Source organism: Manis pentadactyla, chromosome 3 (genome assembly GCF_030020395.1).
Source record: "Manis pentadactyla isolate mManPen7 chromosome 3, mManPen7.hap1, whole genome shotgun sequence".
Classification (NCBI taxonomy): domain Eukaryota; kingdom Metazoa; phylum Chordata; class Mammalia; order Pholidota; family Manidae; genus Manis; species Manis pentadactyla.
The window spans coordinates 42,306,839-42,325,251 of record NC_080021.1 but is presented as its reverse complement, the minus strand read 5'-3'; the positions used below and the strand labels follow the sequence as shown (position 1 = coordinate 42,325,251).

Genomic DNA, 18,413 nt, shown 5'->3' with positions numbered 1-18,413 from the left:
GCAGTTCAAAGTACTGCAGTAGACCGGAATCACACAGTTTTCCATACAGTTTTCCCTCCTCCTGTTTGCAAGATAACAACAGTGATAGCGTTGCGTCCGCAGATTACTGGCGAGGTAGAAGGGGAAGAGGAAAAAAACACAACCAATTACACTGTAAAAGAATCTCAAACCTGTGGTACAGTTACACAAATGACCAGATGAGGGTGGGAAGGCCCGGAACTGCACTGCAGGCCGACTCTGGGACCCGACAACTGTGCAAGCTGATTTAGTTATTTACCGGGGTTGGAGGCGCCCGCAGCCGGCTGCAGCCCGCGGTGACGTCACAGACCGGGCGCTGGTCACGTGGCCCGAGGTCGCCCCGCCTCCTCCTGCTCCTCCTCCGCCCGCCGTCTTCCGAGCTCAGGGACCGGCCGCGGCAGCCTCTCGGAGCTGAGGTGCGGAGCGAGGGCCGGCGGGCCAGCGGCGAGCGGAGTCGGTCGCCGGAGCGAGAGCGGCGGAGGAGCCCGCAGCAGCCGCGCGGCCAGCCCGGAGCAACGCAGCCGACGCTCCTGCAAACTTGGGCGCGCGCTCGCGCCACTGCGCCCGCCGACCGAGCGATGAAGATGGTCGCACCTTGGACGCGGTTCTACTCCAACAGCTGCTGCCTGTGCTGCCATGTCCGCACTGGCACCATCCTGCTGGGTGTCTGGTACCTGGTGAGCGCGGCGGGCCGCGGCGACGCGCCGGGGGCGCACCTGCGGGGAGGGGGCGTCGGCGCCTCGAGCCCTCCGGCACCCGGACCCGGGACTCCGGTCCGGCCCCCCCGCTTGGCTTTTCACCCCACAAGTTGGCTCCCGGTTCGGCCTTGGGGTGGGGAGACGCCGGCGCTAATCCGCCTAAAGTTATATTATTAGAAACTTAATATTCTGGGTGAGCCCGTCTGCGATCCCTCGGCGGGGCCAAGCCGTGGCGTGGGTCCGCTCAGGGCCCGGAGTTCGGGGCATTTCGGGCGGGGTGCGCGTGGAGCGAGCGCGCTGCGGCCTCGGCGGGTTCCCGGGAAAGTGCGCCCGGTGCCCGGGAACTCCGAGCCTATCTGCGGGTCACGTGTTTCCCTTTCTTTCTTACGACCCCCGGTTGGCTTTGTGTTTTGTTGGGTCCCGGCGGCGGCAGGGGGTGACGGGCCCGTTCGGCCACCGTGTGGTCAGCGTTGCACACCCGCGCGCCCATTCTCCCTGCCGGCGTCTCCTCCCCCTGCAGACCCGGCCTCTGCGCACGTTCGGATCCCGAGTTGAAATGGCTGGGGGGTCATGTCACATTCCGAATGTTCTCCTCACATGTTTTTTGTGAAACCGTTACTGTAGGACGGAATTTCCTTGTGATTTACTGCATTTCAGTCGGCCCGGGGAAGCCATTTTACACCCACTTACTTTCCTGCCCATTGACAGGTGATCCCTGTACCTTTCTTAGGAGACACCGAAGGCAGATCTGAATTTTTTTTTTTTTTGAGGTTGGTGCTTTTGAGATCTCATTTGTAAGGGGAGCAATGATTATCAGGGGCAGTGAGGAAACCCGATGGAGTGTTTCCATGTGCCTACTCCGTCCTTTTGATTGTCGGCACCCCTAGACCGCACCGTTACAGAGCCCGATGCCGTTGTGTGGTGATGGAGAGTTGCCCCGATCCACTTGGCAGCCAGTACCACCGCATCATGAGCAAAAATACTTTAAAATGGCACTAAGATGGCATGTACAACTTTTTTGTGAGAATTAATTTTACCTTGATCATCAATTTTTGTTTTGGTTCTCATTCCATTTTTTGATATAATAATGGACTTGATGTCGAATTGTGTTGTGCCATTTTAAGCAAAATGTTTTCGCCCCAGGCATGTGGTGTTCTCTGTGCTATGTATAAAGTTTCCTTTAGTCAGTGCCTATCACAGGCCACACAACAGAAATTTTTGGCCTTAAAAGCTTTCAAACAGATCTCCGGTATGTGTGGGTTCTTGTGCAGTGTGAATGCAGATAGAAGATTGGCCTCTTGGCTCAACCCTCACTTTGCTAAAAGCCAAGAAGTCCTTTACAGAAACTTGAAATTACAGCGAAAGGATAGTAGGTGGTCAAAATAGTGCTTCTTACGGAAGATCAAGACAGACGGTTTTATACAAATGGCTTTGTGTCCTCCTTGAAAATGTTCAAATCTGCAGACTTGCAAGTGCATCAGTGGATGTGATTTGTAAGATCTAGGGCACTGCATTAGGCAAATGTACTACATGATCTGCTGGAAAGATAAATCTACTGGAGCCCTGTTGTTGGCTGTATTCCAACCAGACAATTGGTGTGATAAAAGGAGAGTCTACTTTGTCTACTGTTTGAGGATGCTCTTTGTTGAAAGTAGTTATTGGTGTGCATGTTTTTGCATTTGGAAATACGGCCTTTTGAAGATAATTAGAAAGCTTTCTAGCAGATAGAAGAATGCTGCTTTAGGTAAAGCTAATAAATGGAAAAAGCCTGGCTTAAGTACTGATAATCTTTATAGAAATCATTTGCATTTTATAAAACAGCTTAGTATATATATATATATTTTAAACAGTGAGTTTTCCTCATACCTTTGAATATAATTTGGTCACCCAAACTTTGATTTACCTGAGCATTTTTAGGATGAGGGAGTGGGGTCACTGAAAAACAAGACACCTCTTCTTCCTTCCCCTTCCCCTTGCACCCCACCAGCCATCTGGATGGAGTGGGATCAGTTATCAGAAAGGGGGGAGTTTTCATGAAAGCAGGTAGGGTTTTCGGTAGATATTCAAATAAGCTCCACTAGAAGGGCTCTTCCTTAAGTTACTAAATAACTGCCTGTTACGCCACATAGGTGAAGCGGAAATTTTTTATGCCTTTACTAATTGTTGTTTCCTACCAGTACAAATCACTAAGGTCCTGTGTGCCAGGTACTGTAGTAGATGCCTTGCATAAACTTACTTTTTATGTATTCCTGGTTAGGTAGATTTTCTTATTCCCATTTTATAGGTGAGAAAACTGAAACTAAGCTAGAGCGCTTAGGTGATTTATAATAAGGTTCCATGGTTAGTTTGTGATCCGAGTGATGTTTAAGTCCTTTTTGCACTGTCTTAAAGGTTTGTGTGTATTATTTTTGCTGTGGAATAGTACATGTTTCCTTCAGTCTAACAGTACAGATACTGAATTAACAGTAGTAAAGCATGTTGATTTCAGATATTTGTAGTACAGATCATTTTTTGTTTTGTTTTTCCCTTCTATTAAGGCATAGTTTACATATGGTGAAATTCACAGGGATTAAATGTACAGGTTATTGAATTGGCAAATTCATACTACTTATGTAACCCACACCCCTAGAAAACATTTCCAGAACCCTAGAAAGTTCCCTTGTGTGTCTTCTTGGTTAATCCCTGCCGTACACAACCCGTACCCCGTGAGTTTTACCTCTCAATATCAATGGAACTATGCTGTTTCTCTTCTTCTGTATTGGGTTTCTTTCACTTAGCAACACATCTTTTAGATTCATTCATATTGTTAGAACATATCAATAGCTTTTTCCTTTTTATTGCTGTGTATTGTTTTATTGCATGAATATACCACAATTTATTTCTTCATTTGCCAGACAATGGCTATTTGGGTCAATTCCAGTTTGAGGCTATTACGGATAAAGCTCCTCTGAACATTCTTGTACAAGACATTTTGTGGACATACAGTTTTATTTCTTTTGAGTAAATACCTAGGATTGGAATTGCTGGTCATTGGGTAGATGTATGTTAAACTTCATAAGAAACTGCCCACCAGTTTTCCAAATTCATTCTGCCATTTTGCACTTGAACCAGCAATGTATGAAGTTGTGGTTGGTCTCATGCCCTTTTTCGTATTTGATGTGGTTGGTCTTTTTAATTTTAGCCATTCTTTTGGTTCTGTAGTGATAGCTCTTGGTGGCTTTTGTTTGCATTTCCTTCTGATTAGTGATGTGGAACATTTCATCTTTGCTTATTGACCAATTGTATATCATCCTTTGCGATGTGCTAGTTACTGCACATTTTAAAATTGGGTTTTATCTTTTTTTCCTATTGATTTGTAAGAACTCTGTATATTTGGGGTACCAGTCCTTTGTTCAGTATATATTTTCTGAATATTTTCCCCAGTGGGTGGCTTGTCTAATTTTCTTAATGGTATATTTTGATGAACAGAAGTTTTAAATTTTGATTAAGTCCAGTTTGTCAATATTTTTCTTTTATTGTTAGTATTTTATATTCTAAGAAATCTATGTCTACCCCAACATTGTAAAGATATTCTCTTCTATTTTCTTTGGAGGCTTTATAGCTTTAGCTTTTATGTTTGCATCTGTGATCCATCTCAAATTAATTTTTGTGTTATGATGTGAGGTAGATGTTTGTGTCTTTATTTTAAAAAGTTTAATCGCTTAACCCAAAAGAAGTTGAATTATCTCATAGCCTTTAATAAGTACAAACATTTTTAGAAAGACAAGTATGATGCTTAGCCATCTTTGCAGAGAATGAAGACTGACTTGTCCTGGATTTTAGAGAGATCATGATAGGAAAGAAATACTTGAAACAGTTCGCTATGCAATCTTCTAGGGTTTCCTCTCTCTCCAGCAAAACTTGGTGTTGTAAACCTGAATCCTTTAACTTCCTCCCCAAACTTGCCTATACTCTAGTCTCTTACCATCTATATAGACTTCTCAGCTAGGTGCCACATTCCTCTTGCCACCTAAATATCTTCCCTTGTTCCATTTCCATGTCCTGTTGATTTTTTTGCTCTACCTCCTGATAACCTCCTTATTCCGTTCTGTCCTTATTCTTGTTACCATTTCCCTCATTCAGGCTCTGATTAGCACTCACTTGACTATTGCATAAGTCTCATATCTGGTCTCACTGCTGGTTGTCTTGCCATCAATAATCTATTTCTTTCAAACTATTAAAGATGCACTTCCCAAGCACAAAAAGAGCCTGACAGCTGGAAAGAAACTATTAATCTTAAATGGGCTTATCACCACCTATTGTCCCTGACCCCAGGGATCCTTTGAGGTCTAAATAAGAACAAATATGAAAGTCCAGTGAAAACTACCAACCACTTTACAGTTTGTTTCTTAAACACAAACGTGAATTTGTGCTGCTCCTGAAATCTTTGGCCCACTATCCCAGGGAGGTCTGTATATTTCAACCTAACTTAAATTGGCTTAAACAGTTAAGCACAGCGGTTTTGGCCACATCTCTTTTCCCCTCACTGCCGTCCCCTTCCCTTTCAGGTTATCCTCCTTTTGGAAACATGCTGCCATAGTACAAGCCAGTACTTAAGCCCTAAGTCCTGACATTCTGACTAGACAAATTTATCTGTCCACCCCTGCAGCACATAGGCCAGGGTTCTGTGACTAGAATATACTAATGAATTTAGCTCTGGGATATTCTCCTGTCCTTGAATTATTGACTAGGAGGGATGTGAACTGTAGGTGGGATTAATTTTCCTCAAACATCGGGTTGAGAGCAAAGAGCTGAGTAATTTTCCCAGAGAGTCTGAGAGTGTTACTGAGAGGAGGAGAGGGAGAATGAAGATAAAACATTGCCAACTTAATACTCTTTAGGCTCATAAAAAACAAAACTCAGTCAAGTAAACTTGAAGATCTAATTGGTTTTATTAAGTGATTCATGTATCAGGCAGCCTCCCATCTAGCAAGAAGAGAGATGCTCCAAGGAGTGGTACAAAATGGAAGGTTTTTATAGACCTGAGGGTGGGGCATAAATTACTAGCAAAAGAAGAGATTAGGGATTGTTTCAAGTTATAACTCCTTTAGGAGGAACAGGGGGCTGTACTGATTACCTAACTACAAGGTCCAAATTGATTGGTTTAAAATTCCACTCCTGGGAGAGGCTGAAACTATGATTATGTTGGGCATTAAATCCTGATTTGGTGAGTTGGCCTTGGAGAAGGGAACCTGTGTTCGGCCTGTATTTTCTTTTCAACAGGCTGCAGCCCCTATTTTATATGGAATATATTTTACCATCAGGACCTAACTTCTCCTGATACCGTGAAACATACTTTTTCCTTTGTAATTTGTTGTTTTACCACATGATTTCCTTAATGTGTTTTTAAAAGGGGTACTTCTGGTTAGAAGCATCTGAAATTAACACCTAGGATGAGTCCCCCTTTGTATATATCATCCTTTTGTCATCATCCAAGTGTATTTCAGGAACTTAGTCTTCAGCAAATATATACTGAATGCCTCTTTGAGCCAGACAGTACTCATGGGGTAGTTGGCCGTATATCAGATTATAAAGGATAAAAGAGGTCCGAGTAGCTGGTCTCTTGGCTTTATGATTTGGCCTTTCTAATAATCAGCTAGTTCACCTTGCAGGTCACAGCTTGCTTGTGTACCCCAAGCCGGATGGGTTTGTATGCCGAGAAATTCTGGTGCATAACTATTGATTTTTGTCTGGGTGGCAATACTGGATAGTAAAGCCAGCATTTTCTATTTGTAGAGTGGTTGATAGTCTTCAGTGGGCTTTCACATTTGTTCTTATTTAGACCTCAAAGCAGCCTGAAGTCAGGCACAATAGGTGGTTATATGCCCATTGAAGATTAATAGTTTCTTTCCTGCTTTCAGATTCTATGACTTAGTCTGTAAGTCCAGGGCAGAATATGGTCTAATGCATAGGATTTATGTAATCCTCATTGCCTAGTGTTTACCCTACTATATTAGATTGTAAAAGATTAAAATACCAGGCTAAAGAGTTTGGCTTTTATCTGTAGGCAGTGGGGAAGCATTGAGGAATCACCAATAGGGGTGATAGTGTGAAAACATTTTATTCCAGTGGAAGACTTTTTTGTTTTGTTTCTGTTTGTGTCTTTTGATTATTTTGTTGCTTAGTAATGTGCCATATTCATTAATTTTTTTCTTTTGACCTTTTGATCCCCTTCACCCACCATTCTGTTCTCATCTCTGGCAACCACTAATCTGTTCTCTTGATCTGGGGCCTTGATTTTTTTTTTTTTAATTTTAGATTTCAAACAGAAGAGAGATCATACAGTATTTATCTTTCTCTTATTTCACTTAGTATAATGCCCTTCAGGTCCATCCATGTTGTTGCTGAATAATAGTCCGTGTGTGTGTGTGTGTGTGTGTGTGTGTTTGTATAACAGTATAACAATTTCTTTATGTTATGGACACTTAGGTTGTTTCCATATCTTGGCTTTTGTAAAGAATGCTTGCAGTGAACATCAGAGTGCATATATCTTTTTGAGTTAGTGTTTTCATCTTCTTTGGTTATATAACAAAAGTGGAATTAATGGATCATATGGTAGTTTTTAAAAAATTTTTTGAGGAACCACCATACTGTTTTCCATAATGACTGCACCATTTTACATTCCCACTAACAGTATATGGGGGTTCTCTTTCTCCATATCCTTGCTACTACTTGTAATTTTTTGTTGTTTTGATAGTAACCATTCCAGCAGGTTTCAGATGGAATCTCACTTTGGTTTTGATTTGCATTTCTGATGATTATTGATGTTGGACATTGTTTGATGTACCTGCTGGCCAACTTTATATCTTCTTTGGAAAAATGTCTATTCAGATCCTCTGTGCATTTTTAATTAGATTGCTTGTTTTTCTGGTATTGACTTGTATGAATTCTTTATATATTTTGGATATTAGCCTTTTACCAGATACATGATTTGCAAATACTTTCTCCCATTCAGTAGGTTGCCTTTCATTATGTTAATGGTTCAATATCATGTCCATTTGTATTTATTTACTTGTATGTATTTATCATACAAATACAAAATATATTCATTACTGTGAACTTCCCTTACAACTGCTTTTGCTGCATCCCACAAATTTTGGTATGTCATATTTCCATTTTCATTTGTCTCAAGGTATTTTGTATTTCTCTTGATTTCTTTGACCCTTTGGTTGTTCAGTAGCATGTTGTTTAATCTCCACATAGTGTGAATTTTCCAGTTTTGTGTAATTAATTTCTAGTTTCCTGCCATTGTGGTCAGACAAGATGCTTGATATAATTTAAGTCCTCTTAAATTTATTAAGACTTGTTTTGTGGCCTAACATTTGATCTGTCCTGGAAAATGTTCCATGTGCACTTAAGAAAATATGTGTACTGTTGCTTTTGGATAGAATGTTCTGTGTGTATCTGTTAAGTCCATCTGGTTCAACAAATCCTTTAAGGCCATTGTTCCTTTATTGATTTTCTTTCTGGATGACCTATCTGTGATGTAGGGAAGGTATAAAAGTCCCCTACTATTACTGTATTGCTGTTTCTCCCTTTAGATCTGGTAATACTTGCTTTATATATTTAGGTGCTGCTATGTGGGGTACATAAATATTTACAGACGTTATATCCTCTTACTGGATCGATTCCTTTATCATTCTGTAACACTCATCTCTTGTTGTAGTCTTCCTTTTAAAGTCTGTTTTGTGTGATGGCTACTCTAGCTTTCTTTTGGTTTCCATTTGCATAGAATAACTTTGTCCATCCCTTCACTTAGAGTCTGTCTATGTCCTTATATCTGAAGTGAGTCTCTTGTAGGCAGCATACAGATGGGTAGTTTTTTTAATCCATTCACCCACTCTGTGTTTTTTGATTGGAGATTTTAGTCCATTTACATTTAAGTAATTGCTGATAGGTATGTACTCGTTGCCTTTCTGTTAATTTTTTTACTGGTTGTTTTTGAAGTTCATCTCTGTTCCTTCTTCCCTTGCTTTCTTCTTTTGTGGTTTGATGACTTTCTTTACTGGTTAAATTACATTCCTTTCTTTTCATCTTTTGTATACTTACTGTAGGTTTTTGTTTTGCATTTACCATGAGGCTTACATGCAACAACTTACAACAGTCCAATTCAAGTTGATCACAACTTAAGTTTGATCCTATTCTTGAGCTCAACATTTTTACTACCCTTGCCCCATGTTATATGGTGCATTTTACATCTTTTTATCTTGTGTATGTATTCCTTAACTGATTATTATAATCATAGTTTATTTACTACTATTGTCTTTTAACCTTTGTACTAGTTTTTAAAATGATCAATGCACTACCTTTGCTATGTATTTACCTTCCCAGTGAAATTTATTCTTTTATATGTTTTCTTGTTACTAATTAGCACCCTTTCCTCTCAGTTTAAAGGAGTCACTAACATTTCTTCTAAGGACAGTTTAGTGGTGATGAATTCCTTTGGCTTTTGCTTATCTGGAAAACTCTTATCCTTCAATTCTGAATGATAGCTTTATATCATTTAGTATAATGCCCTTCAGGTCTATCCATGTTGTTGCTGAATAATAGTCCATTGTGTGTGTGTGTGTGTGTGTGTGTGTGTGTGTGTGTGTGTGTGAATCTTCTTGGGTGGAAGTTTTTTATCTTTCACCACTTTACATATATCATGCCACTCCCTCTGGCTTACAAAATTTCTGCTGAAATATCTGCTGATAGTCTTATGGGGGTTCCCTTTCATATAATAGGTTGTTTTTCTCTTGCTGCTTTTAGTATTCAGTACTTAACAAAGATTTTAAAATAGGAGACTGTTTTAGATGGCTGAACAACCAGATGTGTTATAGTACTCCAGATAGGAGATATAGAAGATGGCAGATCTCACCAGCACAAGGCTCTCACTTGCTAATGGTGTGAATAATATGAATGGGAATTTTAATCAGTTAGTGAATCATAGAAGTCTGTTTTGCTCTCAGACTTTCTCCATATGAATTCAGGGGTTAAATAGATTTGGATAGTGAAGGAAACAGGATTTTGAGAAATCTCCAATGAGCCCCCTTTTTAAAAGACAAGTGCTTCCTCCCCACCACCCCAAACTAATTTTTTTTCATTTTTTTAAATTAAGGTATCATTGATACACACTCTTATGAAGGTTTCACAAGAAAAACAATGTGGTTACTACATTCACCCTTATATTGAGTCCCCCCCATACCCCATTGCAGTCACTGTCCATCAGTGTAGTAAGATGCCACAGAGTCCCTACTTGTCTTCTCTGTGCTACACTGTCTTCTCCGTCACCCCACACACACCATGTGCACTAATCATGATACCCTACAATCCTCTTCTCCCTCCCTCCCCACCCGCCTTCCCCCACCCCTTCCCTTTGGTAACCACTAGTCCCTTCTTGGAGTCTGTGAGTCTGCTGCTGTTTTGTTCCTTCAGTTTTGTTTCATTGTTGTACTCCACAAATGAGGGAAATCTTTTGCTATTTGTCTTTTTCTGCCTGACTTATTTCACAGAGCATAATACCCTCTAGCTCCATCTGTGTTGTTGCAAATGGTAGGATTTGTTTTCTTCTTGGGGCTGAATAATATTCCATTGTGTATATGTACTACCTCTTCTTTATCCATTCATCTACTGTTGGACACTTAGGTTGCTTCCATTTCTTGGCTATTGTAAGTAGTGCTGCAATAAACATAGGCATGCATATGTCTTTTCGATTCTGAGAAGTTGTTTTCTTTGGGTAAATTCCTAGGAGTGGAATTCCTGGGTCAAGTGGTATTTCTACTTTTAGTTTTACCTCCATATTGCTTTTCACAATGGTTGAACCATCCCAAACTAATTAAGGGCAGTTGTATGAAATACTGGCTGATGTAGATTTCAGTAGTATTTAATATGTTTTTCAGCTTTTGCTGCATTCATCATAACATTTTAAAGATACGCTGGCTCAAAATATATTAAAGATGGCCATCCAAGCTATTTTATTGATATCACTCTCTCCTGTACCTTTTTTAAATATATGAAACTTAACAAAGCATCAAGTATGAAAGTGGTTAACATGAGTTTTGCACTATGATGAGTGTATGTGTGAACATATAATCTATTTGTTTTGCCTACTTTGAATCTTCACCATGAAAGAAGTAGCACAATTCTCCCCTCCCAACCCACCTGCTTTGGGGCAGATATATTGTTCATAAAGGGGCACTAGTGGAAATAATGTATTAGCCCTAGCAGTGTCCTCCACTGCTTTCTCCTCTTTCTCCCACCTCCCTTGGCTCTTTTGGAGTCTTGGTAAGAGTTTTTGAAGAGCTATAAACTGGATAAGCCGTTTTACTAGAAATAAAATAAAAATTATACCAACTTCACACTTAACTCAATTTCTCTTAACAAACTTATAAAGGTTTAGAGTAGCTTTTTTGCAGTGGCAGCTTCCAAGGGAAAATTTATTTCTCAAGGAAATATGTGGAGGCCAAAAAATGCTTGAGGTAAATAATCATTTCAAGTTATTAGTAAAAATAAGCTTGAGGTTCTTCCTTTTGTTAGCCTTGAGCTGCTAAAAGTAGGTGGAGAGTTGGTTCCATGGCGCAGAGATGGTGAAGCAGTAACACTTGGCACATAGTAGGTACTGAAATCCGTGTTGACTAACAGTGGAGGGCCTGAGGGTTGCAAGACTGGAGGTGCTATGGGTTAGAAGGAAAGAAGCATTTAGGGGGTCACTTAGGTAAGGCCAGATGGCATGCATCAGAGTTTGGCCCATCCTTAGTGAGCCTTCAACCTTCTTGGACCCAAGATCGGATCTTGTCAACACTCTAAATTTAAGTGGCTGATTCACACTGACTGAACTCATAGTAGACTGACACATAAAACTAGAATGCCAGTTTATTAATATTAAATGGAGAAATACAATCATCATTGAGATGATTACTCCTCACCTTAGGCCTTTATATTCTTTTCCTTTAGAGGACACTAAATTATGATTGTCAAGTGATCTAAGTACTTAATAGCTTCTCTTGAAGACAGCCTGGTGAATCCTACTTCACAGAAGAGATAACATTCAGGGCTAAAAAGATCAAGTCTCCAGACCAGGGTAGTATGTCTTCTTCCACCTTATGCTTAAAGAGAGAGGGGTTTGCTTCTTGAATAGCACTTTGTTGATGTCTTCCCAACTCAAAAGAAAATAACTAGACAATTTAAGCCTAGAAGGTACATTGATGCTTATCCAGTTTCTTTCTTCCCTCCTTCCCTCCTTCATTCCTCCTCCTTTAATAGATTTTTTTATTTGGAGACCTTCCTCTGTGTCAGGAACTATGCCAGGTGCTGGTAATAAAGAAATAGACTACTGGTGATTCAAAATAGACCGAGTCCTTGCCAACATGGAATCTGTGGTCTACTAGAGGAAATAAATATTAATCAGCAATTAATATATATTAATTAGTAACCATACAAACAGATATTGAAACATAATTGTGATAAATACTACAGAAGAGAATGTGTGGCCCTTTGATATGGCACATAGGAAGATTTGGGGATGAAAGTGGCAGTTTTGAAGAGACCGACCATCTTTGTCTTTAACTGGAGAAATTAGTCCACTTAACATTAACAGTGATTAGTATATTAGGACTTGTTTTACTTTTTCTGCCCTTTGTTGTCACCTTTCATATATATTGACTGTTCTTTCTTACACATTTTTTTCTATCTGTTATTTTGTAAGTTATATTCTATTTCTATTATTTTAGTAGTTCACTCAAGAAATTTTAAACATGTATACTTAACATACCACAATCTAGAGTTAATATCTTTGCCCCTCCTTTGAACAAGTCATTTAACTCGAGCCATTTCTTGTATTTTAGTGTCTTTTTTTAAAAAGCTTCCTAAGGCATTGATCTGTATAATCAGTGTTTATTTAGAATTACCCACATATTTACATCTCTCTTTGTCCATCTTTTTTTTTTTTGGCCTTCTACGGTTTTTATTTAAAAAATGGGTATTTTAATACCCAAAATGTGTAAAGTACATGATCCATCATTTTCTTTGCTGTCTAGGATTACTATCCTTTGTCTGAAATACATACTTAAAATTTTTGTTAGTGAGGATCTGTTGGTGTCAAACTCTGACAGGTGTACTTGGAAAACATCTTTGTTGGGCTCTCGTGCTTTAAAGATATTTCAGTCCAAGATTGAGTTACTGTTTCTGAACACACTGACCCTCCCCTTCCCCTGTCTTTGGTCTCTCCTTTCCTGCAGAGAGGTCAGTTGTCAGTCTTACTGACATTGATTTCTGATTCATTAGATCTAGGGAAGATTTTACATTAGTAATAAGCCATGGGTGATGCTGAAGCTACTGGTCTGCAGACCACACATTTGGTAGCAGTGGTTTGGTGGACTTACACATTTCTGATGCTAAATTCCTTTTCCTAGAATTTTGCTTGTGTAGTTAAAACTTTGGCTATTAGCTTTTATTCCTTCAAATGGTATTGAATAGAACAAGTAATTGAAGGAAGGCATGGTTATACAAGTCAAAGTATACCTATAAAGAACAAACTTTAATAACAGAAATACTATAAAGCTTTTGTGAAAACGTTTAAAAATTGAAGTTAGTAAAGACAATGGGTGCTTTCTTTGATTCTTTTGTTGTTAACTGAGAATAATTTCTTTACCTGTTTTTCTCCCTACCAGCAGTTTAGAAATTAAGTGGGAGCATCTTAGATAATCTTAATATTTACTCTAAAGTAAGTATGCAAACAAGAATAAAATTTTAAAGATATTTGTTATTTATGTAAATAATAGGTAATAATTTACTAGATCTCATTAGTTTACTTGGAGAATAGCTAAGAACAATGATCTTCAGAGGCTACTTTTGAAATAATCTGGTACTGTTTTCTTTCACCTAAGAGTAACAATATCAGATATTGACATCACCTTCAAGAATGTTCCACTACCTAGATTCATAGTGATGAGCATTTATGTTGTGCACTTTATGAATGGAAAGGAGAAAGTATTATTCAGCAGTTCAGTGTTATGATTACAAAACATTTAAGACAGGGGTTAGATTATATTATATCATGGTATTTTATTTTAATTTGACAATTAAGACTGTGTAAAAAGTTAGCTATCAGGTTATACCTTAGCAGCCTTTTGTTCTAGAATTGCAAACTCTATTTCAAGTCTAGTGTATGTTTTCGATCTTTAATTTTGAATTTTGTTTCTGTTTTTAGGTTTATTGAATGTGTTGCTATTTTGTTAGAAAAATTTAACTCTATAGTACAATAACACTTTTTGAAGAATGCAAAATTCCTATTCTGGTTAGGTTTGCTACTGTCTTCTTTCATTAGTAAAGATGCTGTTTTATGAATTTCACTTCTCTCTCTGGTGAATAGCTACAGGAGTAAATTATTTTTATATATTAAAACTACACAGGGAGTAATATAATTAAGTTTTTCAAAGCATATTTTATGATAATCCAAGTTGTTGGAATAGAATGGTTACAAATGGGGACTAACAGACCTAGTGAATAGAGCATATCAGAACACAAAGAGCATCACGTTTGCTGTACTGCAAATTAATCCAGCCATTTTGCACTTCGTATTTTCTCTTGTTTTTTCTTTTTCCAGATGCCAGCCTTCTAACCCTTTAGTACCTGGTACTTTTTTAATGCACAGTTCAGGTCTGCATAGCCCATTTGACAGTACTCTCTAGGTTCGACCTACCTTTTCATATTCAGAGATCCAGAATGTTCTCTAAGAGATAAAAAGGGACATGTTTGTTCCCTCTGTCCACATGCCCTACTCTCCAGTCTCAGAGCTCTTTGGACAGCATTCTTCTTTCTGTTTTCTGCTAGGGGACCGTCCTTTGCCTTCTGTCCACTGTCTAGACATCTTTCTTAATAATCATAGGGCCTCGTATTCGGAGAGTGTATAATGGTATCTCAGCCTGAGAATGAAGCTAAGAACCTAAACCAGGTCCATTCAGAGAAATTGGGATTGCTTCTGCTGGGGTGGCAAATTAGTTTCATTTTGCATGCCAACCTCCTCTGCTGCACTGAGAGAGGCTATCTGGAACACCCTTGAAAAGAATTCTAAGGCTGCTGCCAGGGGATGGGTTAGGAGTCAGCCAGGCACGCACACTGGGTGTGGTGGCTACTTGGGGAGGACCTGGGTTACTAGAAAGAGCATGTGTGGCATTTGTAATCAAAGTACCAGTGTTTGAGTCCCAGATGAGCACAGGTAGGACCACGTGCAGATTTCCTCTGAAGTCAGACTGTGCTCATCTGTAGAACGGTATAATAGTCACACTGCACAGGAAGGTAAAACTACTTCAATAATGTGAAATGGTATGTGGTTTCTTGATTTATTTAACTCTATCCATGCCGTATGGGCCACAAGGTTAATCAGGATCTCATTAAATTCAGGGGAACTTCTCTATAATTTCTAAAAATTGCCTATTGAAATGAAGCTCTAATGAAATTGAAATGAAAAATTCTAATGAAATTTTGCTGCTTAAACTTTTTCCCTCACTGTGTGTAACCTAGAGATAGTCCTTTAATTTGTAGCTTCAGCAGTGAAAACATGGGCTGTAATTACAGTGCTATTCAAAGGGCTACCAAGAGTGGCTTATTTTTATGTTTTTGTTTCCTTGGGCTTTCTGTTAATACTTAATTCTTGGTCACTTAGTTTGATACCCTAAAATTACTTGTGCTAGAATCTTTGTATCTGAAGATTTCCAAAAGTCTGTTACTTTCTGCTGTTAATAGTCAACCATCTACTCGTGAAGTCTTTCAACTTCTTGTCGAGCCACTAGTATAGTAGAATCACTTTTCACTTGGAATGGAATATATATGTGATGCTAAGCATAGTGCCTGGCTTTTGTTTATTGCCTAATAAGTAATTTCTGAACAACTGAATGTATGAATAAATGAATGAATGTTACAGCATTCTACATTTTATTTGGCTGTTGTATGTTTACTCCACTGAACTGTACTAATTCTTGGGGACCAGGACCATGTCTTACTCTTTGTATAACCCAGTTTCAAGTAAAGTGTTGGGCACATAGTAGGTGAACTAATTTAGTCAATTTCTTATGTAAATTTTACACTATTTTTTTTACAGGATTTTACAGTAAATCTAATTTTCCCAATTCAAACAGTTGTTTGAATTGAAATAGCAAGTGTCAGAAATTTATTCCAGTATCAGAATAGAACCAGGTAGACAGCAGCTTATTTGAAAAAAAAAAAAGCACATTTGGATTAGAATTCTAAAATTGGACTTAAATTTCAAGTAAAAAATTCAAACTTTCATTTTGATTACCCCATTGAGGTTGGACCCATTGTGAAAGGCACATCTGCCATTAAAAGCTTTTTAAAAAATATTTTAAATATATGGAGTGTAAAAATTGCTGATTATCTGAAGCTAGCATATCATTGGATTATAATTTATTTTCTTATTTTTAACCGTTTTTATTGTGAATATTGCACACATATAAAAAATGTACAAAGTATGAACAGCTTTGTTATCACTGAGCAAACACCCCTGTATCTATCCAAGGCTGACTGTTCTAAAAGTTACCCGAGAGATGAAAACAGATGCTTGACTTTTTAAAATCACACATTAAATTGGTACTTCCATTCTTTTCCTGGGCAATACAGGGACCTAAGATCAGTTCAATTCAATTATCCTTTCTTAATTTATGTGCTTTTATTGTATATTTCAATTGTGTCTATATTTTGCATTCATAAGTCATTATTATTGTTACTATGTTATCAATAATTATAATTGCCAACATACTATAATTTCCATTCATTTCTTTGTTCATCTTTAGCATTCTATCTGGCCTCCTTATTCTTTTGCCTAAAGAACGTCTTTTCATGCTTTCTTTACTGCAGAGCTACTTGTGACAAATTCCCTCAGTTTGTCCAAAAGTATCTTTGTTTTATTTTCATCCTTGAAGGATTTTTTTTTCTTGATATAAAATTGTAGGTAGACCTTTCCTCCCGAGCATTTGAAGATGTCTTTTGGCTTCTTCTATTTTTACTAAAATCAGCTGTTTTGATGTTTTCTTCTTTCTTATCCAGCTCATTAATTTTTTTGCAGCTGTGTCCAGTGGGTTAAACTCATCCACTTCTTGATTTTTTCATTCTAGAGTTTCTTTTTATTCCTTTCAAATCTGTAATATCCTTTTTGTGTGATTCTATTTCCCTGCCAACATTTGTGTTCTGCTTTGCCTTATCTCCTTGAATATCATAAACGTAGTCACTTGAGAGGGCATGCCCATTAATTTCAGTATCTACAGCACCTATGTTTCCGTTGTCTGTTTCTTCTGGTTCTTGGTCTGAGAGTCTCCTGTTTCTTATATTCGAGACATTGTCTTTGAAAAATTGAAGAAATAATTAAGGACATAGGATGATATCTTAGCTAATAAAGGTTTTAGTAGCTTCTTCCAGGGGTCTAGCAAGGGATCCCCTTAATCCAGTTACAGGATTCAGATGATACAAAGCTGGGTTGTATCCCTATAAAGACTAGTCTACTTCTTCTCACCCTACTCCAGTGGTGAGGCCCCTTCAAGGTTTTACGCCAAGCCCTGGGGAATTCTGCCTGCCCTCCACCCAACCCAGCAGTCTCCATACTCCCTGGCCCAGCTAGGCTGTCAAGGTTGCTGCTGAAGCTCTTAATGCTCATCCATCTGTTGTGGAATCAACAAATGCCCTCAGGGGTATTTCTGCTATCTCCAGAATCTTGGCCAGTAATTCTTCACTGCCTTGTTATCTCACTAATGCCTTCTCACTGGTGGTGTGTATATTTTTCCCAGACGTTGTCCTCAGCAAGGAGATTGGTTTGTATTACTTAGTTCAGCTTTTACTGGGAGGCAGGTCCCTGAATGATTGCTGTTTTATTGTACTGTGACATTTCTCTCCTTGTGTACCTGATTTCCGAGTTATGACTTGAATGCCTAGCCAGATTTGCTTGTTGGTCATCTTCTTAATATTGATTGTTTCTCTTAGAGAGTCAGATTTAATTATAACAATATTCTGTAACATATTTTATATTAAAAATATTTTTGAAGCTTTAAATAATGGTTCCTGGCCCCAAAAACAATTATACTCACATTAGACACTCCGAAAAACACAAAAACAAAAGGTATAATGATAATTAAAGTTACAAGCCATCTGCAAACCTACCACCTGATTTATAACAGTGCATGTTTAAATCTTTTTAGCCTGTGATTTAATACTTGTGAGCATATTACAAATGATAGAATTGGAATCATGCATTTATATACCGCAGTTTCATTTATCATTATACTATGAATATTTTCTTAGTGTTAGTTTTTTTAAGTATGATTTTTAATGCTTACTTAGGATTCTGTTTTTTGGTTGTAATATTATTTAGCCATTCTACTTTTGTTTCAAGTTTTCATTATAGATAAGTAAGTCTGCAGTGATCATTTTTGGACACAACTTTCTGCAAATATCTGAATCTTGTGTAATAATTATCTCAGTGGGCTTGAGTGTTAAGGTTCTTTTACTGAGGCTTTTAGAAAAGTGAGCTGATAATTATATGTTAACATTTTCAATTGTTTAGATTCAAGCAGCCAAGTCTCACTGTTCATTTAGGATCTGATACATGATTTAAGGGTAAAGAGCATTTTGGGTCCTTGGAGAATATACAAGAGCCTAACACCACTTAAGTAA

The 18,413-nt window shown here is 38.4% G+C and overlaps 1 protein-coding gene across 1 annotated transcript in view; it reads left to right on the top strand.

Annotated features, from left to right (window-relative positions):
- Window positions 1-374: 374 nt before the first annotated feature.
- Window positions 375-18,413, top strand: part of LAPTM4B (lysosomal protein transmembrane 4 beta) — a 56,914-nt gene continuing 38,875 nt past the window's right edge. The window contains exon 1 of the mRNA XM_036875664.2: window positions 375-695. Coding sequence (XP_036731559.1) covers window positions 597-695 — 99 coding nt within the window. The 5' untranslated portion in view covers window positions 375-596. The remainder of the gene's footprint in view (window positions 696-18,413) is intronic.